At 51.4% G+C, this 27079-nt stretch overlaps 1 protein-coding gene across 1 annotated transcript; it reads left to right on the forward strand.

Annotated features, from left to right (window-relative positions):
* The first annotated feature begins 19 nt into the window (after positions 1–19).
* On the forward strand, positions 20–26370 carry LOC106729655 (translation initiation factor IF-2-like). The gene is made up of 8 exons (XM_032498650.1): positions 20–42; positions 151–286; positions 1141–1991; positions 18669–18741; positions 19485–19588; positions 20220–21080; positions 21184–21346; positions 25288–26370. Exons 1-6 carry the CDS (start codon positions 20–22, stop codon positions 20221–20223), a joined length of 1191 nt encoding a protein of 396 aa, XP_032354541.1. The 3' UTR covers positions 20224–21080; positions 21184–21346; positions 25288–26370.
* The last annotated feature ends 709 nt before the right edge of the window (positions 26371–27079 follow it).

A 27079-nucleotide genomic window follows, 5' to 3' on the forward strand; every position in this document is an offset into this window, starting at 1 on the left:
TTAGGTGCCCCCCACGGCCATGTCCTTTGATGTGGTCAGAGGGTAGCAGGGAGATTTCAAGCTCAGGAGGCAAATCTTAATCTTCTGCGGTCTTCTCTGGGATCAGCGCTGGGGTAAACCCATTACATCCCTGCCCTTTCATCCCCCCAGGACATCGGCTCCTCCAGGCTCCTCAAGTCTCAGCGATCCAAAAGGTCTGTCAGATTTAGAAAGAGCAATAAAAGGGGAAGAGAAAGCAGAGCGCAAACCCCAGACCCCCTCCAGCACTGGCAGCATCACCAGCAATGTCAGGGCATCTTCCTTTTTCTTCCCTTCTAATCCTGGGCTCCCACAAAATGGGGATTATAGAGGCATGGAGCCAGCGGCCAGCTCTGCCCCAGCACTGGGCAGCTCTGCCCCAGCACTGGGCACCTCTGCCGGTGCCTGGCCGCCGTCTGCCCTCCATCCCTCCAGGAGCGGCTCTATCCTGGGAGCGCCTGCTCCTGCACATCTGTCTATCCTGCCTTGGGATCTTCATATGGGGACGTGGGGGACGTGGGGGAAGTTGGCAAATGGAGCAGATAAACCACTCAGCCCCCATCTCAGTGAGGTTTTAAGGCATGATTTGGATTGGTGACGCCATGAAAGAGAAGACAGCATAAGCCAACATCTGTGCCGGACCACAAGCAGGTATACCTCATTTAAATTAAATCTGACTCCAAGACTCCATCTGAAGAGAGGCAGGGGAACCCAATCTCAGTGATTATTTGGGTTTACCCATCACCCTCTCTTCCGTAGCCCCTGGAGTCCTGGCCATACTGAGGGTGGAAATCTTGGCAGAGGACTATGGTTGCTCCAGATTGGTCTCAGCTGAGGCACGCGGTTACTCCCCCATGTCCTGGCGCCTCTAGAGAGAGAACGGGGCAGCAGATCTCCACCAGAGGGGATTCCACTGACCTCTGACCCCTCTCCAATCTTGGGAAAGCTCTCCCTCGGCCTCGAAGCCTTTCTGTGCCATCCTTCCTCCAACCCCCCTAAAGGAACTTGGATTTTCAGAGGTGGTAAGCAGGCAACGGAAGCGGGAGTGGAAAACAGAATTAACATATCAAAAAGCATGCTGCTGGATACTGCGCTTGGCGCTTAACATTTATTATCTCGTAGGTTTTGTCAACAAAGCGCCGAAAGCAGAGCCTGGCGGGCCTCAGGGTCGGTGTGGGGAGGTTGAGGCGGGCGGCAGGAGCGCTCCGCCGGGCCGGGGAAACGGCCCGGGAGCACAGCGGCCGGCAGGGGGCTCTCCGCGCCGGCCTTCGAGGGAGGAAGCGCTGGCAGCGGCTCGGACCGGTCAGAGGAGGAAAGGGGAAAATTACTGGAGCTCGGGGGCGGGAAGGGCTGCGTGACTGGGAGAAAGGCACTCGAGACTGTCGAGTCGGCAGTCCGCGGCCAGACTCGATCCCCAGGGCGGCTCGGACCGCCCGGGAGACGGGCGCCCCGGCCGCCCTCACCCCGCCCGCGTGTCCTTCCGCGGGTGCCGCAGGCTGGAGCGGGCTCCGCGGCCCGGGGCGGGGGCGGCGCCGCCGAGGGGCGGGCGGAGGGCGGGTTGGGGCGGGGCGCGTCCGCTCGGCCCCGGGAGGCGGTGCGGGCGGGCGCTGGTCGCGTCTGCCCGCCTGGAGCCGCGGGGCGCGCAGCCTTCCTGATGTGTCACCAGCACGTGGAGCCAGCTCGGGCCGCGCGGCGAGCAGGCGTTACTCCCCCAACTTTCGAGGGGTCTCGCCGCTCCGTTGTTCTTCCCGCGGCCCCGGGCTTTCGCTCCTTGGGGAGGGGGCGGCGACGGCCCCCAGGTCCAGCGAGGCCCCGACCCCCGGCCCGGCGCGCCCGGAACGTCGGGGCGCGGGGTCAGGCTGGCGGCTGCTGTCCCCTACCCCCGGCGGCGGCGTGGGCTCGGCGGTGCGGGACAGCGCGGCCTGCAGTACGAGCGGCCCGGCCCGCCATACGCCCGGCGGATCTGAGCGCAGGTAACTCAGGCGGCGCGGAGCTGGGCCTCGCGGGATGGTGGCGAAGTTTCTCGGCGTGTTAACTCTTGCGCTCGGCCGGAGGTGGAGGATGAGGGGAGGGCTAGGTCCCCGCACATCCCCCACCCCGGCATCGTCCCTCCGCCTGCGCCCCGGCGGCCCGGGGGTGGCCTGGACGCCGCTGCGCGCAAGGCGTCATGTAACCCTTCGAGGGCTGGTCTCGGAGACCATAGGTCGAGGTCGGGCGAGCTGGGTGCCGCCTTTGGGGGACGCCAATTGGGAGAAACCCAGAACCTCGGCCGCGCAGAGCGTGTGGGAAGTGGGCGGCCGGATCCAGCCGGAGAGAGTCCGTCGAGGGGTGCAGCCCGAATCCGAGATGCGCGGGAGCTGAGGGCTGGGTCTTTGCGGGCGAGATGAGGGTGTCGGTTCAACTGGCCTACAAAGTCCCAGTCCTCGGCTCCCAGGACCGACTCCTCCTCGCCCCAGGCCGGCGCGAGCTCAGCGCCCAGGTTGGGCAGGGACCCCGGCCGGGCGGCACCTCGCGGGTCCGCACTGGAGATGGGCTGGCTAGGCGCGCTCGCCGCGGGCTCTGTGCGGAGGTTCAAGGGATCCCTGCGCTTGGCTGGAGCAATTGGAATGCGCTAGGTAATTCGAGTTAGTCCCTGCGTGCGGTTCGTGTCCTCCGAGTGGAGCCGGATCCCCGCCGCGGCCCACCTGGAGGGAGGGGAGAGAAGGCATCCCCCTCCCTAACCGACCGAGCTTCTGCGCCTACCAGGGCCCGCCCCGCTGCGCTTTCCGGAGCCGCAACCTTGAGCTTAGGGGTGGTGAGGACCGCCCGAGGTCTAGAGTTCCCCCTGGGAATACGGGACGGGAAGTGGAGGTTTTGCCCCGTCCCCGCGCCCCACCACCATTTCTTTAAAGATGGATCTTTGTGGGTGTGTTCCTAATGGCTAGTCTTTTGTTCCCTGACATATGCAACATAATGCCGACGCGACCCGAGTCCTCTTGGAGTTTTATGGTGAGATTCCCTTCTTAAACCCTTTATTCAATAACTTTGCTTCTACTTTCCTCCCGCAAAAGAAAAACCCCACCACCCCTGAAACCTTGGGTTTGCCTGGTGTTGGAACTTTGTTTGTTTTTGTTTGTATTGTGTTTTGGCTGTCTTGGGGCTGGGGGCCTTGGGAAAACATTTGGGAACACACAGTGAAGTGACCTGAACCGTGAGAAGGGCCAGTTTGACAAAATAGGGCACTTCGGGCCCCCTTCTTCCTGCCTTTGGGAAAACTGGAGAAGTTTCTAGAAGGGGGGAGGGAGAGGGAGAAACCAGCCCAGCCAGGTTGGCCCACCTCTCTTGGAGTTGTGGAAGGCTTTTCCGACTTCTGTGGGCCAGTGTAGAGGAGACCTTTGCAGGGATCCTATCACACCTGTGGCCGTGTTCTCCTTGCGGTTAGGGGTCCCCAACAGAGGGGAGCCGAGTGTGAGTGTGCAGGGTCACTGAGGCAGGGTTGGGCCTGTGAGCCCAGGAGTGGGCTGGGCACAGCCCTGAACTGCAGTTGGCTGGCATTTTACCCGCGTGAGCTTTGTCCTGCGGGCTCTACCCAGTGGACCGTGCAGATGCCGGAATTGGGGGAGAAAAGAGTTTCATTGACTGTGCATCTGAATGTACAGATCTTGATGAATTCTCAGTTTGGAGGCAAAATCTGAGTGGACTGGTGGGAGCCTTAACTTGAGGCTGCCTTAATGAACGAAAATGCTCTGAACGAAAATGCTCTGTTAGGGGTACTGGATCAGGTTGGGAAAACAAAACTCTCCCTTTGAATGCATGCCTCTCCCGGTCTTGGGGATCAGTGTCTTAAAGTAAATGAAGTGGAAATCTCCAGAATATTGCGTGGTCATAAACACCCGTAGGACTGGTCTGGAGCAATGAGATGCTCAAAGCAGGCAGAGTTTAGCTTCTGGAGGAGACAGGCACAGGGATGAGGGGCATAAATCACTGGGAACAGGGTGTAAGGAGCCCGGCAGAGCTCCGGACCTCCCCTGGCCTGGCCCAGGTGGCCGGTGGTTTCCTCTCAGGCTGTGCCCCGTTCTCTGTGGCTGCCCAGGGGTTTAGGAGTTTTTAGGAAATGCCTTGGCACTTCTTTCTTTGGGGGGAAGTGAGTGATTAGGCTTTTCCTTCTTGGGATTTTTTTCCTTTGCAAGATGTAATTGAATCAGCTATGCTGGGGGCTGACCTGGCCTCCAGCAGCCGATTTGTGCTGTGATTTAAGTCGTGGTATTTAGGAATCGTGTTTTAGTTGAAAGCTTTTTGATTTCGCTGCCCCTTTTGAATTCTCATAGTTTCCTGAAGCACGTGCCGCCTCCTCCTCCACCTTTACCCCAGTCCATCCCTCTAAGCGGGGTACCTCGCAACTTCGTGGGGGAAGTGGCTTAAATGGCAAACTTGTTTGCCCTGGAGCCTTCTTCAGGAAGCAGCTAAATGCATGGTGGGAAGCTGGCGGGAGGCTAGGATTTTAGCCAGACCCCCAGGGAGACCCACGGAAGACTCCTAAAATCAGCTGGTGCTGCCTACTGGGAGGAAACTTACATTCCCTCAACTCTTAAGTAAATTGCAACCTGGTGAATAATTAACCTCGCCCATTTAGCTTTTTTTTTTTTTTAAAGAAAAATAATATCCCAACCTGTGAAAGATTAGAGATCAATTTTTGTCCAGCTGGAGGAAGACTGGATTGATGAAGGAGTATTGGGAGAAGCCGACCCTCTCACCTCCACCCCCAAGTCCTAGCAACTCTGGACATTCTGATCTTAGAAATCCCTCCAGGGTTTCTCTGGTGGCTGTTGAGGGGGGCGGTCTCTGAGCTGCCTCCCCAGGTTTCCTTCAATCCCTCTGCCCAAAGCCAGGGATTGTCTGAACCCTCAGGAACGGTCAGGACTCTGCCCTCCACTTTCTGTAGCGACAGCTTGGCTCTCATTTCCGCACTGAGTTGATTCTGCTGCCCCGCCGGTTTGCAGCTCTCTGCACGGGATGGTAAATATTTGGCCTGTCTGTCCTTTTACACAAAAGAACAGCGCTCCTAATCTGGCAAGTCCATAGAAGAATTGTCTCAGAAGCAAGGAGTCCTTTTGGGGTCTATGAAGGGTTTTTCTCAAAGCGGCCCAGTGTGAGGGCCATGAAGGCAGATGTTGGGTCCAGATGGACTCCAGTTTAACTACCATTTGCCAGCTAGGTGGCCTTTGGCAAGTAACGTCTCTGCCTGTTTCTTCCCTGGTGGACGAGGGTTCTGAGACCTCCCTTGTAATGCTGCAGTGAGACTTAAAAATGCAGGCCCAGGGCCTGGCACACATCAGTAGACCTGTAACTGCTGGTCATTGTCTCCTCGACCCTCTTATTTTGAATAAGCACATGGCCTTGGGCAAGTTTCTTAACCCACTGGGAACAGCAGCTTTGTAATCGTAAGGCAGGATGATGTTTGGGAACCTGGTCCCCTGTCCAAGTCTCAGGCCTCTCGGTTTTTACCATCCACCAACCACATGCCAGGGACCGGACCTGGCTGGGGTTACAACTGTGGGTAAGACCCTGGCCACTTCAATTTGTACACCAGCTCTGTACGCAATTGAGGGGTATTATGAGTCCTCTGGTTGTTGCCGAGGCTGTGACTCTGAGGGGAAAGGCTCCCCCAGGGTCTCACAGCTGCCTCTGGTGCCACAGGAGTGGGACGCCTGGGTGCAGTAGGGCCTCCCGGTTGGAACCAGCCATCATGAGCTGTGGAACAGGAGGTGGATGGGTCTGGATTAGCCACGTTCCTTAAAGGAACCCTGGGTGCGCAGAAGTGGCCACCTCGCACATCTGCTCAGCCATGCATCCAACCTGGAAGGACTTTCCAGACTCCATGGTTCAGGAAAGGCAGATTGCCACAGCTGCTCTTGGCCCACTCACAGACCCAGCAGGTCAGCCAAACACACTCCAGTGGGACCAGTCAAGCAGGGTACAAAATCGAAGGGCTGGGGGAGGGGGAAGGAAATCATATGATATTCCAAAAAGTGCTGCAGAGTAATCACCATGGGGAATAAAAATCAGTTTCTTCAGACTTCCTTATACTTTTTTTATGGCTTAGTGAGGTTTCTTTTTGAATTTCAAAGTGGTGGTGGAGATGGACCCTAATCTCTTCATTGCTTTAAAGCCTGCAGCCTCCATAGCCCTAACTGGCCCTGGGCAGGGTTTACAGGTGACTTCTCACCCACTGCTCGGCTCTCTCCCGCCCCTCTCTGGCAAGGTCTGGGGAATTTTGAAATTGCCCTGTAGCCAGACCCCTGGTGTTTGCTGCCCAGGAGAACTGGGGAAGGAGGTGCTATGTGGAAAGAACCATCATCTGATTTTAATCTCAGCTCTGCCACTCTGGGCCTGACAGCCCCCTTCTCTGTCAAGTAGGGGACTGGCCCGAATACAGTGTACACCCCTTGTAGCCTCCACAGTCTTCTAAGGTCCTGAGCCAGGAGGCTCAGAGGCAGGCACCCAGTTGGAACATGGGGCTGTGGTCTGGAGGAGCAGGGGAAAGATTCAGAGGTGTGCAGCTGGGAAATTTGGATCAGTGCATGAAGCTTTCTGGTTCATTCTTATGAAATGTGCTTCCTCTCACTGGATTTCTGCCCTGGGGTGCATGGGGTTCAAGGGAAAAGCTGGCTTCTCCATCTTGGTGCCTGAAGCTTAAATTCTAGTCTTCCCATTCTCATTCTCCAGATCTGCTGGAAGGTAGACCTCCTCCCCACCTTCTGAAAACCAGTAAATTGCATTGCTGCTAATGTGTTCATCACATCACCCAGCTTTCCAGGAGGCTGAAGGCAGGCGTTGGGGAAAGGGTGTTAGCTTTGCAGGCTCTCCCGTGGACTAGCTGGGTGACTTTGGACCAGTGACATGCCTTGCCGAGACTCAGTTTCCCCACCTGTGGTGCTGCATGCCCACTCTGCAGTACGATGTGAGGATCACATGAAGATGCTTGTGTGAAACCCAGGGCGCGTGGTGGTGGTGGTGGGGAGTACATGGTAGAAAACTTTGGAAGAAAAGCAAGTCCTTGCTGTATATGAGGGTGGGGTTCCTGTTTCTTCAGGGAGATATACCTGGTACATTGAGAGAGGTAGGGGGGCAAAGTCACTGATTCTTCCAGGAGTGGGTTCATCTGATCACTTACTAGTGAGAGTCGGGATAACGTTCTCTTGAATCCCTTCCTCTGGAGCTTACTGCTGTGAGCTTAACATGGGGGGAAAAAGTTTAAAAAAAAAATGTGTCTTTGCTCTTGGAACTAATAGGGCGATGAAACAGATACTTGGAACCAGCACTTGCATATAAGCAAAATGTTGGTCTCCAGCTGCCTGGCTGGACCACTGTATATCTGGGAAAAGTTAACCAGACCACTTAGTCCCAGCTGGTTAGTGTGGAGGGTTCTCCCTCCCCCGGCCTGTGTCTCTCTTCCCCTGCCCCTGCCTCTCCTCCTCCTGTCTAGTGATACCAGGCATTTATTGTTGCCCAGGTCTGGGTGCACACGCTAACCTTGGCCAAATCGCTGAATGTAAAAACATCTGGCAAAATATCACATTTCGACAATGGGCCTTTTTTCTGTAGAGCCGGGGATAGAGGGGGCAGTGTCAGGATGTTGGAAAACCACTTAAGCATTGACAGTGGAAGGGGGCAGGGTCCAGGGTCCTGAATTTGAATGTCAGGCGTGGGGATAGAGCAGGGGGGCCACTCCCTAAAATAGAAGTAGGCCTCCGAACCACATCCCTCTTGTTTCCAGAACCCGAGTTGGGGAGGGGGCTGCAGCCAGCTTACCTTGGCACCCTCCCTTTGGTCCTTTGGTGGATTCTGTTGTAATTAGACAAGTTGTGACAAATACCCATTGCCCTTTGGGCCGGGGAGCAGTGAGCAGTCCTGCCTGGAAACCCAGCCCCATTCGCTTGGGAGCCATAATTAAGCAAAAGAACAGTTCACGGGCCCTTGATTCAATAAAGACCCTTTTATGATGTTGGTTTTTCCCAGAAAAATAATACCACTTTGCCCTGTTTATTGCATTTAGATGTGTAATCATATTAGGGCTAAGCAGCCCGGGGGACCCAAGTTACGTAGTTGGGGTTTTCACCAAAGGCTGTTTACCCGGTCTTTAGAGAAAAGCAGTGCCTTTACGGAAAAGGAAAAAAAAGACAAGGAACATTTTGGGGGATTTTCTCTCCGCATTTCAAAGACATTTTCTTCCGTCAGGGTGACAAGCGACCCAGGAAGAAAACCAGAAAGTGAAACTAACTCGACTGGCGGTGTCAGTGCCGGCCCTGGAGACCACAAAGGGGTGTGCCCAGCGCGGCCCCTCCCTTGTCGCTAACCGTATCTGTCAGTCACGCGTGGCACGTGCCCGGCAGAGGGCTGGAGGAAGTGCCAGAGAGGATGCGTGTGTCCAGGAGTCGTGGTGTCTTAGCACGTCTCCACTGCCATGGCAGGGCTGCAGGCGCCGGTGTTTGCAGGTGGCTGTCTGCCTCCCAGGCCCCTCCCTGTGAGGGTAGTCAGCCCTGACTAAATATAGTCCTGAAGGTCAAGGCGGCTTTTGGTTTGTTAGAAGCGTTTGCCTGGCCCCGCCCACGCACTGGCCCCGCCCACGCACTGGCCGCTCCACCTTCCATATATTTGCATACAGAGAGCACTCATCAGCAGTCCCCCTCTCCACTCAACCATCCCCTCTTACCTTCTTACCCAGACCTTGTGTCAGGCAGGCTCAGAACGGTTTCCCAATCGCCCAATCGCCGAGTAAAATCCCTCCTAGGAATCTGCCCGGTGCTGGGGTTAGGTAGGGATCACCAGGGTGTCCAGAATCTCTTTCTCAATTTGCAGTTTAGAAATCACAGGCGGTGAGGAAATTTCTGGGAGTCACTCGTAGGCGTGTTCTATTAAGAAATAGAAGGGTATAACATTTCAGAATGCTAAAACCGTGTTGCATTAAAAAGAGGGGAAATCCATTTAATTCCAGGATATCTAATGGGAGTTGTTGCTGAACTGTCTTTTCTGATATTATCCTTTAATGCATACAAACTGGTCTGTCTGTTTATGGATAATGCATATGAAAATACTCTTTCAGTGTCATGACTATCAAGGTTTGCAGTGTGTGTGTGTGTGTGTGTGTGTGTGTGTGTGTGTGTGTGTGTGTGTGTTTAACCTTATACTTTAGATATCCTGAATATTTTACACTTTCTGAAAGAAGTGCTCTTAAGTTTATATATAAATATATAAATATCCCCCCCAAGTAAGTATAATTAGAACATCTGAAACCAGATTATCCAATTACTACACTTTTCTAATTAGCTGTTAGGAATTTGCAATGAGATAGAATTCTTTTAGATTTCCAATGAAACTGGCCACAGGGAGGTCCCGAGGAAGTACACCAGGGTTAAAAATCATGGGTTTTCGGTTTTTACTACCACCCACTCACCTGCTACCTCCAAAACACCTAGTGTGCCTGCCCATCAGGCAGCAAAAGTGACCAGAAAAGAGTTTTATTTTCCTTGTCCTGAGTAAATGGGGTTGGAGAAATTGTTTATGTTAGCTTCTCTCTGCTCCTGGCAGTGGAGCAGGCACCTGAAGGTGGGGTTCCAATACTACTTTTCTACAGTAGCAGTGTTAGTTTTCAGCAATAATGTCAGTAGCTGTTCTTTGGAGAAAAAATTCTGGGGCTCTGCATTCACTCAGTTGGTGTTTTCTGTGTGCCTTGGGTGTGCTTTCTGTGAAGGTGGTGGGGGTTGGGGGTGTACAGGGGTGGGGACCTCCAACCAGGACCAGGGAGTGACGCCGGGACTCAGCATTTGCACTTTGTAGCAGCTCCCGGTGTCGGCCCACAAGCCTTTATCCAAAATTCTGAACTCCAGAAAACTCTGAAAACCAAAAGTTGTGTTTATAGCTAGTTTCGTGGGAAATCCTGACCTGAGCTGACTTGAGACTATTAGAGTGTATTTTTCTGAGGGAGTGTGGATCTTCATGGCTTTCGCTGCTGAGACGATAATATGTGTGAGTATGGGTGCTGCCCTGCTGCTCTGGTTACCGTGTTACCTTCCTACCACCTGAACAGTTCTCAAGCACGTGGGGCCTGAAGGTTTGGGGTGAGAGCTTGCAGCCCTGGCATAGGAGCAGCAGCTTCACAAAGACAGCAGGTGCCACGGCCTCGGAGCCCTTCCCTCCCCAGGCCTTGAGCTCCATGAAGGCTCAGCAGGTTTTGCTCACTGTCGGATCCTCCGTGCCCTGCTGGGTTCCTGGTGCAGACTACGTGCTGGGTGAATACTGGTCAGAAGCAGAGGGTCAGCCAGCTTTGTTCTTGAAGGCCGAGTAGTCCATATTTTAGGTGTTGAGGGCCATGGGGTCTCTGTTGCAACTCGTGCTCTTCTGTCGTAGCGTGAAGGCAGCCATGGATATGTGTAAATGAATGAATGCCCATGTTTTGATAAAACTGCATAAACAGGTGTCGGGCCAGGTCTGGCCTGTGGGCGCACAGTTGGCTGACCCCCATGAGAAGGGTAAATGCCTCCTTAATCATAGACCCTTCCCTACCCCGTTAGCCCTGCTGTTTGCGTGCATGGCTGCTGCTTTTCCTCCCCCAATGGAGCCTCCTGTAAAGAGATAAAGGCACCCACCCTTGGAATTGGCCCCTCTGATGTTCTGGAAACGTGGCTGAAAGGAAGGCGCTTTGGACTGGCCTCCCTCGCAGGAGTGGGTGTTTGTGTGGACAAATGCGTTCAGGCTCCGGTCCAGCCTTGCCGAGGGGCACTCGCGCCTCCACCCACTGATGAGTTTTTTGGGGGCTGAGCCAACCCTGAGGCATGCTGGCCCTCAGCCTTGGGCCAGGCAGGGAGTTCGCGGGGCACAGGGAGTTTGCGGGGCATGGGGGGAGCTGAGGGTGTGAGAGTGAGTGTTTAGGAGCCGAGGTGTTCTTAGTAAAGATTTCTGGCACTTAGTACAGATTTCTGGCAGAGAGATGGGGGAACGTAAACCCAGGGGCTCTGATGCATGAGTCTCAGGCCTCTTGGCTGTGTTCATCCCAGCCCTGGAACAGCTAGCAGGGTGGATGGGGCCTGTGAGTCTGAGAAGGCTTTCCACTGCAGTGGGAGCTCAAACCCAGCCGAGCCCTCTGGCTCCCACTCCCATGGTGGGCTGGCCTGGACAGGATGGCTGGCTGGCTGGCTGGTTGGCTGGAGGGCAGCACCTTGCAGAGCCCATGCCCCTAAGCTGAGTGCTGGGAGCCACCAGCATCCCCCCGCCCGGCCCCTCCAGGCCCCCCAGCCAGCCCCTGCTGTAGGCTCTTGTCCCTAGCTGTACCCAGGTGCTTTGCTGTTGGCGGAGTGTGTGTGGGGCACCCCCAGAACATCCTAGAACTGCTGCCCTCTGCCCGACCACCTTCTTTCCTAGTCTGGGTGGGATTGGCACAGAATTTTCTTAACTTCATGTTTTATTTAAAAATTTTTTTCTTGTTTTAAAATTTGCATATATGTACTATTCATTGTTTCTAAGAACAGTTTAGAGCTTTAGCTTTTTTTAAACATTTTTTTATTGAGTTATAGTCATTTTACAATGTTATGTCAATTTCCAGTGTAGAGCACAATTTTTCAGTTATACATGAACATACATATATTCATTGTCACAATTTTTTTTCACTGTCAGCTACCACAAGATCTTGTATATATTTCCCTGTGATATACAGTGTAATCTTGTTTATCTATTCTGCATATGCCTGTCAGTATCTACAAATTTTGAAATCCTAGTCTGTCCCTTCCCAGCCCCCACCCCCTTGGCAACTACAAGTTTGTATTCTATGTCTATGAGTCTGTTTCTGTGTTGTATTTATGTTCATTCTTTTTTTTTTTTTTTAAGATTCCACATATAAATGATCTCATATGGTATTTTTCTTTCTCTTTCTGGCTTACTTCACTTAGAATGACATTCTCCAGGGACATCCATGTTGCTGCAAATGGCATTATGTTGTCGGGTTTTTATGGCTGAGTAGTATTCCATTGTATAAATATACCACATCTTTTTTATCCAGTCATCTGTTGATGGACATTTAGGTTGTTTCCATGTCTTGGCTACTGTAAATAGTGCTGTTATGAACATTGGGGGTGCATGTGTCTTTTTGAATTATATTTTTCTCCAGGTATATGCCCAGGAGTGGGGTTGAAGGATCATATGGTAAGTCTATTTTTAAAGAAACCTCCATACTGTCCTCCATAGTGGCTATACCAATTTACATTCCCACCAACAGAGTAGGAGGGTTCTTTTTTTCTCCACACCTTCTCTAGCATTTATTGTCTGTAGACTTTTTAATGATGGCCATTCTGGCTGGTGTGAGGTGATATCTTATTGTAGTTTTGATTTGCATTTCTTTAATAATTAGTGATGTTGAGCATCTTTTCATGTGCTTTTTGGCCATCTGTCTGTCTTTGGAGAGATGTCTGTTTAGGTCTTCTGCCCATTTTTTGATTGGGTTGCTTGTTTTTTTGATATTAATGTGTATGAGCTCATAGTTTTCTTTCTAACGCAAACTCCAAACAAGGGCTGGTATCTCTGGTTGGCCTTTCTTTTCCTTCCATCATGGTTTTGTGGGCTGCTGGCTATTTTAGGGACTCTGAGTTCAGAGCGGAGCCTCCTTGCTCTGCAGCTCCCGTGGAAGCCTTGATAGCTTTTCAGACCCCAGCATGAGATGGCAGTCCCTCGGTCATCACCGTGGGTTCCACAGAGGCCAGGCATGGAACGAGGGCTCAGGGAGACCCTAGGCATTGAACTGGGGGTGCTGGTGTGTTTGGTGACGGTTAGTTCTGTGTCAGAGTCAAGCCTAGGTGGGTCCCCGTCGCTGTCCTAGCACAGAATGGAGGGTCCTCCATTGTGCCTCTGCCTGGCGCAGCCCCCTGACCTCACTTCATCACTGAGCCCCGGGCCAGGCACTGCCTGTAGTACCATGGTGCTCAAGTGGCTCAGAACAGAGTTTCTCAAAGTTGGGCATCCCGAGAACCACACAAGGAGCCTGTTGGCAATGCAGACTCCAGGGTCCCTCAGCTGACCTCGGGCCCTGGAGTCAGCACCATTAATAAGTGTACGTGATTGTGAGGCTGGCGGTTCCAGGACTGTGCTGCCGGTGGGCTAACGGGGAAAGCAGCATGACGAGTGTGGAGTCGGGGAGCAGGGCGAACAAAGGGGCTCTGGCCCAGGGCAGGGCTGGGGTCAGGAAAGGTCACCCAGAAGAGGTGAGCTGAGTCTTGAAGAGCAAAGCAGGGCGTGGTAATGATCTTGAACCTTAATTGAGTGCTTGGTGCCAGGCTTGGTTCTAAGCCTTTTATGGGAATGGACCCATTTAATCCTTACAGCAACCCTATGAAATAGGTGGTTACCTTGCTCTTGGAGCGCAGAGAGGGCTCAAGGAACTTGCCCAACGTTCTTGGCTCGTAAGCAGTGAGCTGGGTCTCAACCTCCTGCTCCATTTCACCGCACTGGGGCCAGGGCGCCACGGGCAACAAGACCAGCTCATGCAGAGGCTGTGCAGACCGAGGGCTGGGGCTTCCTAGTAGATGAAGCAGGATGCCGCCATGTCTCACGGTTCAGGTGGCTTGAATCTAGTGTGTGGGGACAGCTTAGGTTTCGCTGGCAGAGAATTTGGCCGTGATCTTGGTTAGGGCAGAAAGTTCCAGTGAGGTGACAGCTGCTCTACCACAGCTCTGAGAGGGTGGAGGCTGTAGCCGGGCCGCGGGGATTCTGGGTCCACGTGCTCCCAGTATGAACGAGGCAGGACCCTGGGGTGTGGGGAGAAGGCGCAGCGTTAGTGCTCAGGGAGTAGTGAGGCCTGCGCCATGACACCCACCCCAGCTGCTCTTCTGAGCGGAAAGAATTCTCCACTCCCAGAGAGCCAGCACCTGCTCTTGGGGTCTGTAGGCAAGGGGGAAGCTGCTTGGAGAGGGGAAGACACTTTTGTTGGAAGCCAGCCAAGCTCTGTGTGCTGCTTTCCTTCAGTCCTCACATTGTCTTGCAAAGGAGGTTGCTTATTCCTATTTACTGACGTGACAGCTGAGGCCCAGAGAAGCAAAGTAACTTAGACACCATCACACAGCAAGTAGGCAGATAGTGGCGCTACGTTTGTCTTCCGTGGGATGCACGTTTTACCACAGTGGGGTCCCTGGAGTTCTGAGAGGCCACGTGTCCTGCACACCCAATGGGACCGGTGACCAGGCTCCCGAGGAGTGGGTGCAGTGCCAGGCTGGGTGGGGCAGGCTCCCAGCAGCCAGCAGGGCAGATTCCAGCTGAGCTGGGGCACTGGGTGGCATTCCGAGCCCCGCGTCTGTGGGAGTGGCCTGCTGGGACCTTCCTAGTCAGGGGTCCTCCCATAAAGGAGGCCCCTAAACCACCCACGCTCTGATTCCGGAGCCCGTTTCGTCCTCCTATAAGAGAAAAAAAACGGCCAGCAGCCCCGTTCCTTCTTCCTTGTCATGCACTTCTTGGCCATCCCCTCACCCCACCCCCAGTTTCTTCCAGCAGAGCGGTCAGCCCATTGACTTGAACCTGAGCACCGTCGGGACATGCTAGAGCCTGCATTCATCTTTGCACCCCGGGCTGCTTGTGGGCGGGGGTGGGGGGCCTCGCTGCTCCTGTGTCACGTCAGGCCTGCAACCGTCACCCGGCCTCTCAGGAGCTCAGTGTCTGCAAGATGGGCTCACGGCCCACGTGTGAGGACAAGGGCCAGCTGGCCCTCCCCCGGGTCTTCCTGCACCGCCCCGTTCCTGGGGCTGCCCTCGTCCACTTGGAATCCTGCCAGGGTTCTAGCCCACAGCTCTCTGCGGGCAGAAGGCCCTGGGTTCCCAGTTGGCTCTGGGTGGAGCACAGGCTGGTCTTGTCTGGGTGTGCCTCAGCGGCAGGGGGTGGGGGGCAGGCAGTGAAGACAGCTGCTGTCCAGGCTGAGCACTGGAGAGAATGGTGCTGCTGTGGAGAACCCCCCACCACCACAGAGCTTCCTGGGGTCTATGCGGGGTGGGCCAGGGTCAGTGGGGGCCATCATCCCCACCTCTGCTTACCTGGGCCCTCTGGCCGATGACTTACCCACCTGGAGAGTGTTCAAGGACAGCAAGAAAAATGAGGGACTTTCAGGGGCAGCTGTGTTTTCTGACTCAGTCATAATGCCCCTAAAAATCCTTATTGTTCTTGCAGTGTGCATCCGGAGCGGCGCCGAGCCACCCCTCATCCACCCGGCCACTCTGGCATGGTTCTGGGCTGCCTGGTCACCTGGGGTTCTATTGGGGGGTGTCCCCTCCATCCTCCTGAAATGAGAGTGAAGGGGGACTTGCTGATTATTCAGAAATTTTGTTGATCAATGCATTGATTTGTATGTACTTCTGTAATTTTCTTTTTTGGTGGAAGACTGGGGAGGGCCAGGCTCTGAGACATTCCTGCGTGGATGGGAGCCCAGAAGACAGGACAGGGTCTCCCCGGTTTGTGTGCATGGAAGGTTCCCAAGAACGCAGCTGCACGTGTATGGCCCAGGGTAGGGTGGCTTCGGGGCCAGTTGTGTCCAGGGTGGCAGTGCTGGGCTGGCCGGGATGCCTTGCCTTTCCTGAGAAGCCGGACCTGCTTAGGGGTATTGGGTTTTAGAACAGGAGCCTTATTCCAGGCTCTGAGACCCGGTGAGCTGGTCATTTTGCAAACCCCTCCTGCAGTGGATTTGAGGTCGTTCCTCCGACTGTGACCCTAGAGCCTGGTTTCTCTCGGCCAGATGTTGTCTGCCCATCTCACCTCCTTAGCTCCTGGGTCTCCACCCTGCTCAGCTGGTGCCCCCTGTCCCCCCGGCTGAGCCAAGGTTATTCTGGGTGGAGGTGGGGCTCCTGGGGGCTTGTCAAGCAGCAGACATACCCCTCTTAATGCAAGAACACCATTCCACAAGAATGTCACCAGATCCCACAGCAACAGGATCTTCCCTCTGGCTGAGGATTGGGCAGGTGGCCTGTCGGTGGGTGGGTGGGTGGATGGATGGGGAGGTGAGCAAGCAGCAATCAGGACTCTGCACCTGTGTTCCACCCCGGGTCTCATCAGCCTCCTGGATCAGCAGGGGAAATTCACTCTCGAGGTATTTCTAAGATTCCCTCCCAGGTGCTGACTCAAAAGCTCTTATCATCCAAGATGATGGCCATTTGTGGGATCCTGACCACCACGATCCTCCTTCCTGGCTAATCCAAGCCCCCTGCTCCTGCGATCAGAGATGGTTTTAAGGTGCTGAGTTTGCTCTGGAGCCTCAGCGTTCTTCTGCCCAGGGGAAGGGACAGCTCCAAGGTAAAGTTACTACGCAATGGAGGCGGGGGAAGTGCTGTTTATCCCTTCTTGGTGAGAGGTGGGCGGGGCTCTTGTGAGATGAGATTCTCACAACCCACAGTGGACACAGGTGATGGAACACATTCTGTCCTCCCTCATAGCTGAGCATTTGCTAACTTCCAATCAGCTGTCCCTCCCAGAGGCCCCTGTGCCCTGCCCGTCATTCCCCAAGAACCACCTTGTTCCCGAGTGTGTTCCTCATTCTTTACCCCAGACATTTGCCCAAAAAAAAAAAAAAAAAAATCCATTTAAGAAAAAGATAGTGCATAGAAAGTAAAACTGATTACTATTTTTTCCCTCTTCATTTCAAAAACATTTCAAAAGCATTTCAAAAACACAGAAGGATGAAAAAGGCTTATAGATGTCCACACTTAGAGATAAAGTCTGCTAATGAAATAGAGCCTTCCAGCATTTTTTTCTCTTTGCATGAACACACCCTCACCCAGTTAGCAGGATTGGGGCTTCTAAAAGGGGTGAGGCTTGTAACCCATTTGAGTAATGGCCCTGGGCCCTCGGAAGCCAGAAGGTCTCTATTTTCTTTTTTGCCAAATGGGCTGGGCCTTGGGCTGAAGCTCGCCTCCAGCCAGGAAGCTAATTGGAGGGTGTCGCACTGGGTCTCTCTACAGCACTGGGTCTCTCTACACCGAGACTGATGAAGTTGCTGGGGAGGATGCTAGAAATGTGGGCTCTGTCCTGACTGATTTCTGAGCAGACTCCTGCACTGCTTCTTGACTCTGGTCACATGCAAGAATCCCTTAGTGTTAGAAAAAATTTCACTGCCTACCCTCACCCGAGACCAGTTGGATCTGAATTGCTGGGTGTTGGGAGGGACCCAGGCCTTGGCATCTTTGTTTTTCTTAGGTTCCTCAGGTGATTCTGTCAAGCTGCCAGAGGACGACCAGGCTCCATGCCCATAGGTTGGAGGTGGAAGAGATTTCCTCTAGCTCTGCTGTCAGAGTCTGACAGAGGACATGTGCAGCTGGCAGACTTTCCCTTCCATTATTTTCCCTTCTGCTCAGAGTCACCTTTGATCCTCATTTTACAGATGGAGGACCGAGGCTCAGGAGATCAGGAGACTTAACCAGAGGACACACAGCTCGGATGCAACAGAGCTAGGATTTAGATCTGCAGCTTCTGCCTCCCAAGGCCAGTGCTCTTTAAGTAAAATTGTTGTTTATAATTAGCATATGTAGTTATAACAAGATGTGGTCATCACAGTGTCCCAAGGTTGGGGGTGCCTCTGTCTCGTGGAGGAGGTATCTGCTCCCCAGGGAGGCTGGGTGATCGTCCCTGAGTCTTCCCAATGCTCAGTGTGTACGTGGCCAGCTTGGACCCACAGCCTGCCATGCTGCCAAGGATCCCAGCTCTGGGCAAAGCAGGGTTTAGCCCCGTTTTCAGAACAGGCAGGAGGCATGGCCCAGGTCCCACAGCGGGTGGTGCCCTGGGCTCCCTAGTCCCTGCTCCTCGCCTGGACGGAGGTGTCTGGGAAGCAGCACAGCCGGTGAGGGGCTTGCTTCTCCAGGCCCTGCTCTGAGCGGGGCGGCCCTCAGGGTCAGGACCCCTGCTGGGGGTTCTGCAGGCTCCTGAAAGCTGTCCTCGGCCCTCCCTCTCTCCTACGGAGCTGGACTCCCGGAGCCTCGCCGGAGGGCTGCCCGGGCAGGCGGCCAGCAGAGAACTAGCGGGCAGGCGCACTGTTGGATCCAGGAAGTGGTCACTGTTCCTGGGCCGGTCTGGGGGCTGGAGGGCCAGCCTGCCTCGGACGTAACAGCGGGGATGGGAGCTGCGAACACCACTCTCCCAGGGCCCGGTGGCTCTGGGCCCAGCCCACGGCCATCCTTTGGCAGGGAGGGCCCCAGCCTTGCCGTGCCTTCCCTTGCTGGGCCCTGGCTCTTTCTCAGCGGGCTCTCGCCCTGCTCCCCACCATCTCTCTGCAGCAGCGACATCCGTTTAAGCTGCATCCCAGAAGACAGGATGGCTGGGCAGGCAGATACAGCCAGCACCTTGGTGGGAAGTGGGGCAGGGGCCCTCAGCTCAGGCTTCTTTTGCCCACATTCTAGGAGATCTGGGCTGGGAGGTGGCCCCGAGCTGCCAAGAGCAGACAGGCTGAGGCCAGAGCTTGGAGCTCCTGGAGGTGGCAGGAGTTTGTCCAGCAGCCTGATCAGCGACAGCCACTTCACGGGGGCCGTGGGTAATGCCCCCTCCCCTCCAAACCTGCAGCCTTATTTATTTAATGGATGTAGTGCTGCCCTGTAGGAGTAGGTCTACTTTTAGGCCTATTCTGAACAGATACAAAGCTGTGGCTCCCTTCCCTCCCATTCCAGGAGGACCCTTCACCAGAGAACTCAGGAAGTACCTGGCATGAGAATGTGCGAGCGCCACCGCACCGCCCAGGACGTGAGTGTGGGTCTCCAGGTGCTGGATGTTGTTCTGTCCGTCATCTCTACAAAGATGACCTTCCCTTCAGCTTCCTCTCTGGCCAGACCCTGTGGGGATGGTGGTTCTGGACTGAGAAGCTGCCCTCCTTGCCCCTGTGCCCTGTCTGGTCTGGCCCCCCGAGGCCCGGAGCCCAGGGAGGCATCCTTTCCCTCCTTGGGGTACATCCTACAAGTTAGGGTGCTGTCAGCTCCAAGGTGTTCCCACTGGGCCTGGGCCAGAGCCCCTCCCTCCCCCGCCAGCCTCCTCTGGGTGCAGACTGACGGCTCCACACAGGCAGGCAGGGCCTTCTGTTGGCCTTGGCTGGTGGGGAGGAGACTCACTCTCACCTTCTGTTTAGACTCTTGTATCTAATTAACATGCAGAGCCTATGACATTGCAGAACAGCAGCCTTGGGTCTTGAGTGAGCCTGGGGCCTGGCCACTGTAGTGCTGTCTGTCTGAAGGTAGGAGTGGGTGACAGCAGCACCCCCCCTGGTTATTTGTGGAGAGATATGATGACCATCTGTTGGCTCTCCCAATCAGCGTCCGCAGCCCCTTTCTTCTTTTTCTTTCAGGGGATCACCTCTTCTGTACCCCTGGGGTTCAGATAGGGCCAACTGCATCCCCTGGCTTTAGAGGCAGGCATGTGTCCCAAGCTGGACACTGCAACTCCCCCTTGGGACTTTTGCAGCAGCTGTGGGAGAAGAGGCATTCACTTTTCAGGGTGGGAGTTGCCAGGTTGATGGTGGCCATTCCTGTTCTCCAATGGAAGACAGAGCCAACAAAGAGGAGTCAAGAAGTGGAGAAAGTGTGCTGTCCAGACATCAGTAAGCCATGCCTGAAACTAACTGTACCTCTGGACTAACCTGATTCTATAAGCCAATATCCACCCCCCCCCCCCCCCAAAAAAAAACTATCCTGAGTTGGGTTTCTGTCATAGAAGGTGTCCGAATAAAGCAATGTTCCTGTTCGGTATCATTTAAAAAAATCAACTTTGAGGTACACTTTACGTGCAGTAAAATCCACCCATTCTGAGTATCCAACTCATAAGTTGTTTCAAACGTGTACACCCTTGTAACTACCACCACAGACAAGAGATAGAATATTTCTCATTCCCCTTTATGGTCAGTTCTGCAGCCCCATATGACCACATACTTACCTTTGTTCTAGGGATTCATTTCGCATTTTCTGGAATTTCATGTAACTATTACATTAATGTAAACGCTTTTATGTCTGGCTTCCTTTACTCAGCATGTTTTTGAGATTCAGTCCTGTTGTTGCGTGCATTAATAGTTCATTCCTTTTTATTACTGAATGGAATCTTATTGTATGGACGTTCCACAGCTTGTCCATTTATCAGATGATGGACTTTGGGTTGTTTCCAGGTTTTGGCTGTCACAAAGCTGTCTTGTGTAGGAATATGTTTCGATTCTTGTGCCTAAACATCTCATTTTGCAGGTGAGGAAACTGAGGTTCAGAGAGGTGGAATGACTTGTCCCCGGTCCCATAGCCGATGGATCCTGTGGCTGGTGCAGGGACCATAGGTAACAGCAGTTACGTGGCTGGAGGAACAGGGCGTGGTGTTTGGGTGTCCCTTCGTAAAGAGCCCCTGGGACTGCGTGGGGAGGGACTGTTGGGATGAGCTGCAGCCGAGGGCCTCACCTTTTTTACCCCTGGACCAATATCGTGTGTTTCTCCTCTGTGGACTCCACAGTTTGAAAGATGATGTTTACTAAACAGTCTGCGTTTATTCCATGCAAGTGGCAGCCAGCATCCACTTCCCCAAATGTATTTCTCTAACACGTAAAGACATCTAGAACTGCCTGTCTGAGCTAACAGTCACTTCATATGAGCATGCTTGGAGGAAGACATGGAGTTGAAATCTCTCCAGCCAAAGCTAGAGACTTTTTTTTCTCTTTTTTTTTTTTGCCTTGGGGCCAACAAATCATGCACCCATCCTAGAATTCTGGAAGATGTCAAGTTGGGAGTCCCCAGTTTAGTCCTGCCTCTCTCATCTCACAGATGCTTCAGCCAGGTCTCTTTCTTGGTCCTCTCTCTGTTCAGGTCAGGTCCCTGGAGGTCAAGGAGAGCCTTGTCCCAGTGCTCATATCGTGGGTCCATGTGGGTCATTTCCCTTGGGACTTACAGTCACCCCCTGGATCCAACTCTGCTGAACCCAGATGCACCTCTGGGCCCCCCGGAGGTGTTCAAGTATCAGTGCTTAATCCCTTGCCAAAGGTTCTGTTTTCTAGGGACATGTGCAATCTGGCTCCTGGGTCTGTACTCCATGGCCTCAGTGAATGTCGAACAAGAGGAGAGGTACATTACAGGTCATGGCCGTGGGGTTGGGGACTGGATAGGGGACAAGGATGCTGCCAAATTCATCAGACTATTCCCCTTTCTCTCCCCATCTACTCACTAGGTCTGATCAGCCAAATCCTCTCTGACGTCAGAGACCCTGGCCTCCCCCACTAACCTCTGTCCAGGACGAAAGGATCCAGACTCCTTATCCTCCACTTGCTAGATGTGTGATGCTGGCAAGTTACTCAGCCTCTCTGAGCCAGCTTCCCATCTGTATGATGAGGGTAAGAATGGTCTCACCACCCAGGCTGGTTGGGATGACAGTTGGTTTTGTGCCTGGTACAGAGTGGGGGAGGGCATTGTTGAGGCTACCTGTCCAATTACGGACCTGCTGTTTTTTGGGAAACACCCCTCCTCCACTCTCAGTCCCTACTGGGCAAATTGGGCTTTTCCCCTATCCAACCCCATCCCCACACCTGCCACCAGACCCAGGCCAATCAGCACATCTCAGTATCGACCACAAGTATTGGCTCAGGCCTGGGCAAGAGACCTAAGCTGGACTGGTCCCTGTAACTGTGCCCTGAAGTTTCTGGAATAAGGAAAGTGGTACTTGCTCTTTTGCTGAGATCCTTAGCCTGGAGCTACCAGAGGCCATTTTTACTGTTTGGCCATTTGACAATGAAGTCAGTGCAGTGAAGTCTGAAGAAAGCAAAGCCAAGAGATGGAGCGGGACACAGACTCCTGAGGATGCCCTTACAGCTCCCGGATCCAGCCATGCCAGCAGCTAGTTAACCCCTGGGATTTTTAGAAATTAATACATAAAATTTTCTACAACTCAGTAATAAAAAACCAAACAATCAAAAAATGGGCAGAAGACCTAAACAGACATTTGTCCAAAGAAGACATCCAGATGGCCAACAGGCACATGAAAAGATGCTCAATATCACTAATTATGCAAAACTACAATGAGGTATCACTTCACACTAGTCAGAATGGCCATCATTTAAAAGCCCACAAATAATAAATGCTGGAGAGGCTGTGGAGAAAGGGGAGCCCTTCTACATGTTGGTGGGAAGATAATTTGGTGCAACTGCTGTGGAAAACAGTACAGAGTTTCCTTAAAAAACTAAAAACAGAGTTACCATATGATCCAGCAAACCCATTCCTGGTCACACATGCACTCTAGTGTTCACAGCAACACTGTTTACAATCGCCAAGACATGGAAACAATCTAAATGTCCATCAATAGATGAGTGGATAAAGAAGATGTGGGGGGGGGGGTGTGTGTGTGTGTGTAAAAAATATTACTCAGCCATAAAAAGGAATGAAATAATGCCATTTGCAGCTACGTGGATGGACCTAGAGATTACCATATTAAGTGAAGTCAGGCAGACAAAGACAAATATCATATGATATCACTTATATGTGGAATCTAAAAAGAAAATGATACATATCTTATTTACAAACCAAAAATAAGACTCATAGACACAGAAAACAAACTATGGTTACCAAAAGGGAAAGGGTTGGGGAGGGATAAATTAGGAGTTTGGAATTCACAAGTGCACACTACTATATATATATATAAAATAAACAACAAGGTCCTACTGTAGAGCCCAGGGAACTATATTCAATTTCTCGTAATAACATATAATGGAAAATAATCTGAACATGTATGTATGTATATGTATAACTAAATCACTATGCTGTACACCTGAAACTTAACACAATGTTGTAAATCAACTATATTTTAACTAAAATAATTTTTTTCCTTGTTATTTGTTTAAGTCAGTTCAAGTTGAGTTTCTGTTACTTAAAACTGAAATGATCTTGACTAATATCACAGCTTCCCTACAAATGATCCCTGCTGTTATTGTAATTGATGTTATTATTATAAACACATTCCCAGGAGGATGCAGCCTTGGGGATGTGTAGTTCAGGTTCCCCCAGGGACCACTGCTACTCTCCACACATTATATATCCTGCATAGCAGCTCCTTCAGGGCAGGGATTCATTTTTGCTGCCGACATATCCCAGGTGCCTGGTGTCTGCTGCAGGTTAGGTGATTCATGGACATCCACTGAATGAACAAATGAAGTTGGCCCATTGCTGTCTCATCCCCAGGCCCAATTCACATGTTGCCCTCTCTGCTTGTCCTTGGCTGACATCTGAGCCCCCTGGGGTGTCTGCCAGGAGTCTGTCTTGGCAAACTGATCTCCTGTTTTCACAGTTTCACTTTCTAGGGCCTCATTCATCCCTTATCTGTTCATATATCCAGTTTAGAAAATCTTTAAAGTGTCCATTATGGACAACTATTTTAAACCACTCACAAAAATTAACTCAAAATGGATCAAAGACTTAAATGTAAGCCCGGAAACCATAAAACTCTTAAAAGAAATCAAAGCAAGAAAGCTCCTTGGCACGGGGTCTTGGCAATGATTTTTTGGATATAACACCTAAAGCACAAGCAACAAGAAAAAAAATAAACCAGTGGGATGACAGCAAACTAAAAATCTGCACAGCAAAAGAAACAACAAAATGAAAAGATAATCTATGGGAAAAATATTTGCAAACCATACATTTCATAAGGGGTTAACATTCCAAAATATATAAAGAACTCCTACAATTCAACAGCAAAATATTAATGATAAGAAAACAGGTAAAGGACCTGAATAAATGTTTTCCAAAGAAGATAACACGTGTGGCCAACAGGTACGTGAAAACATGCTCAACATCACTAATCATCAGGGAGCTGAAGATAAAAAACCACAATGAGACATCACCTCACACCTGTTAGAATGACTATCGTCAGAAAGATGAGAGATAACAAATGCTGGTGAAGATGTGGAGAAAGGGGAACCCTTGTGCACTGCTGGTGTGATTGTAAATTGGTGCAGCCACTGTGGAAAACAGTATGGAGAATTCTCAAAAAATTAAAGCTAGAACTACTGTATCACCCAGCAATTCCACTTCTGGGAATGCATCTGAAGGAAATGAAAACCCTGTGTCAAAGAGATCTCTACCTCCATGTTCATAACAGCCCTATTTATAATAGCTAAGACATGTGAAAAACCTAGGTGTCCATTGACAGATGAATTGATAAAGATGTGGTGCGCGCACACGTACATAATACAATGGAATATTATTCAGCCATGAAAAGGAGGAAATATATTTGTGACAACATGGGTAGACCTTGAGGGCAATATGCTAGGTGAAATACGTCAAAAAGAAAGATGCTCACTTATATGTGGAATCTAAAACAAAAAAACAAAAACCAACCTCAAAAAAAGATCAGATTTGTGGTTATCAGAGATGTGGAGCCGAGGAAAGGGGGATTGAGTGCAGTCACTCAAAATGTACAAACTTCCAGTTATAAGACAAGTAAGAACTAGAGATGTAATATACAACATAATGACTGTAGCTAACACTGCTGTATGGTATATTTGAAAGTTGTTAAGAAAGTAGATCCTTAACACAATACTGTAAAACAGCTATACTACCCGCCCCCAAAAGTAGATACTTAGAGTCACAAGGAAGAATGTTTCTCTTTATCGTACCAACATAAAATGACAGATACCGACCAAACTTATTGTGGTTATCACTCCACAGTACGTGTAAGTCAAGTCATTATGTTGTACACCCTAGACTCATGCAGTGCTGTATGTCAGTTGTATCTCAAGGAAACTGGGTGTGGCAGGGGAAGCGTCCCTCCTTCCAGGTACCAGGGAGAGATGCAAAAATGAATAATGGTGGGGAGGGTATATAGCTCAAGTGGTAAGAGCACATGTTTAGCATGCATGGAGTTCTGGGTTCAACCCCCAGCTCCTCCTCTAAAAATATATAAACCGAACCCCCCTCCCAAAAAAAAAAAAGCCTACATGAAATTTTTTTTAAAAAATGAGTAATTCCTGCCTTCAGGGAGCTTCTGTTCCAGTGGGGATGCATGCTGACAGTTTTGGTACAAGTTGGTTATTTGAGGTATTTGGGTAATTTCCTGGTGCTCTGCAGACCGGATAATGAAACCACTCCAAAGTGGTTTTAAACTAAGTTGGAACTAACTGGTTTAGTTATTTAGTTACGGTCAAAGAAAAGTTGGCACCTTCCCTCCCATCTCCTCTGCCAGTTCACACCCTACCCGGGTCAGCCCTCAGTTTCTTACATTGTTCCTGTTACTGACATTCACATCCTCTTCTGCCCCACAATCAAGTCTTTATTGCTTTGTCCACAGGTTGACTCAAAAGATGAAAAGCCGTGGAACTGCATTTACAGGACTATAATTGTTATTTACCCTTTACTGTGAGCATCTCCTTTTGGCTGAAGCTAATTGGATTGGGGTTTGTGTTTGGTCCTGTTTCATTGAATTGGATGAGATGTATCAGGCCCCTGGGACGGAGCTCCCCCGACCGCTTTTGTGGGCCTGTGACCCACACAGTCACGCAGGGCCTGTATGCAGAAGGGCCCTGTGCTTGGTGGATGCTTGGCTGTTGCTGTCTTGAAATTCAAAACAGTTTTTGAATAAGTGTCCCATAATTATGTGGCCAGCCCTGAGCTCACTGCCTTGCTGATAGAGGCCTGAGTGATCTGAGAAACTCTCGTTGGGCAGCTTTCCCTGGGAGGAAAGGCGGAGTCCTTAGGCAGGTCCTGAGGTAGCCACAAAAAATTAAAGTGATAGGCCATGGACCTGAATGTTGGCTTGTGAATGTTCCCCCTGCTGTGATGTCAGGCTGGGCTTCTCCAAGTTTCCATCCTACAAAGGGGCTGAAAGATTGGTGAACCTTGGTCTCTGCAAAGGAGGTAGGATTATTCTGATGAGAGCGTCAGTGCTGAATGACCTGCCCAAGGTCCCACTGCTTATAAATGGCAGGTCCTAGATTCAAGTCCATGGTCCTGATTCCCAGACCCCAACCCTCTCTGTTCCACCACACTGCCTCCAGACCAATGCCACGTGTGATGCAGCAGACCTGGGTTTGCATTTTAGATCTGTTCCCAGTTTGCTGTGTGTCCTTTCATGAGGGACTTACCCTTTCTGAACTACTTACCCCAGCATCTGAGAGTAGATAAACTTTAAACGTCCCTTTCCAACAGAATCACTATGAAACTAAAGAAAATAGTTAAATTTTATCTATAGATAGATTCCAGCTAACAAAAGCAGAAGGAATGAAATAGGACACCATTTTGCAGTCCCTAACAAATTAGTTGCATGAATGATGGCTAACATCACAAAAGAGAATCAGATACCATGTACCTCCTGATACATCTCAACACCACCAATGACAAAGTCTTGCCAATAAAAAAAAAAATCAAACTTGAATCTGATCAAATCTCTGCTTCCAACTAACAATTTACAGGACAGAGAATAGAAGAACACGTCCAACTACACCACAGGGCGGCGATCAGGAAAGTCCAGATGGAGCAAAATGTCACAAGACAACTAGTTTCTTCCAATGAATAAAAACAAAACACTAAGCTCAAAGAGACTCAAAAGACATACCGACCAACTGTAAGATGGAAACCTTATTTGGATCAAAATTTAAACAAATTGTAAAAGGGCAATCATGTGACAATTGGAAATTTGTACACTGGCTGTTCGATAATATTAGGAATTACTAATTTGGGGGGTGCAATCATGGTTTAGTTAGTTTCTTTGTAAGGAAGGGTCCTCTGAGAGAGACACACTGACATGTTTATTGATGCAATGATGTCAAGCCTGAGCTCTGCTTCAAAGTAACAGGAGGATGAGGGACGGGAGTGGGGAGGCAGGTCTGGATGAGGCAGGGTGGGCCATGGGTTGATGACGGTCACAGCGGAGTGACAGGGATGTGGGGGGTTGTTATATTATCATCTCTGGTTTTGTGTAGAATTTTCAGTTTTTAAAAAGTCCCTCAAGCCCATGGGAGGGGTCAGTGGTGGCCTGGGCTGAGGGTGAGGGATCAGGGGAAGGATGGCCATGCCTTCTCAGAGCAGGGCAGAGGGCTGATTAAGGGACATCAGGACCTGACCCTCCCTGCTCCCCTCCCATG

The sequence above is a fragment of the Camelus ferus genome, chromosome 16, assembly GCF_009834535.1.
Source record: "Camelus ferus isolate YT-003-E chromosome 16, BCGSAC_Cfer_1.0, whole genome shotgun sequence".
NCBI classification, from domain to species: domain Eukaryota; kingdom Metazoa; phylum Chordata; class Mammalia; order Artiodactyla; family Camelidae; genus Camelus; species Camelus ferus.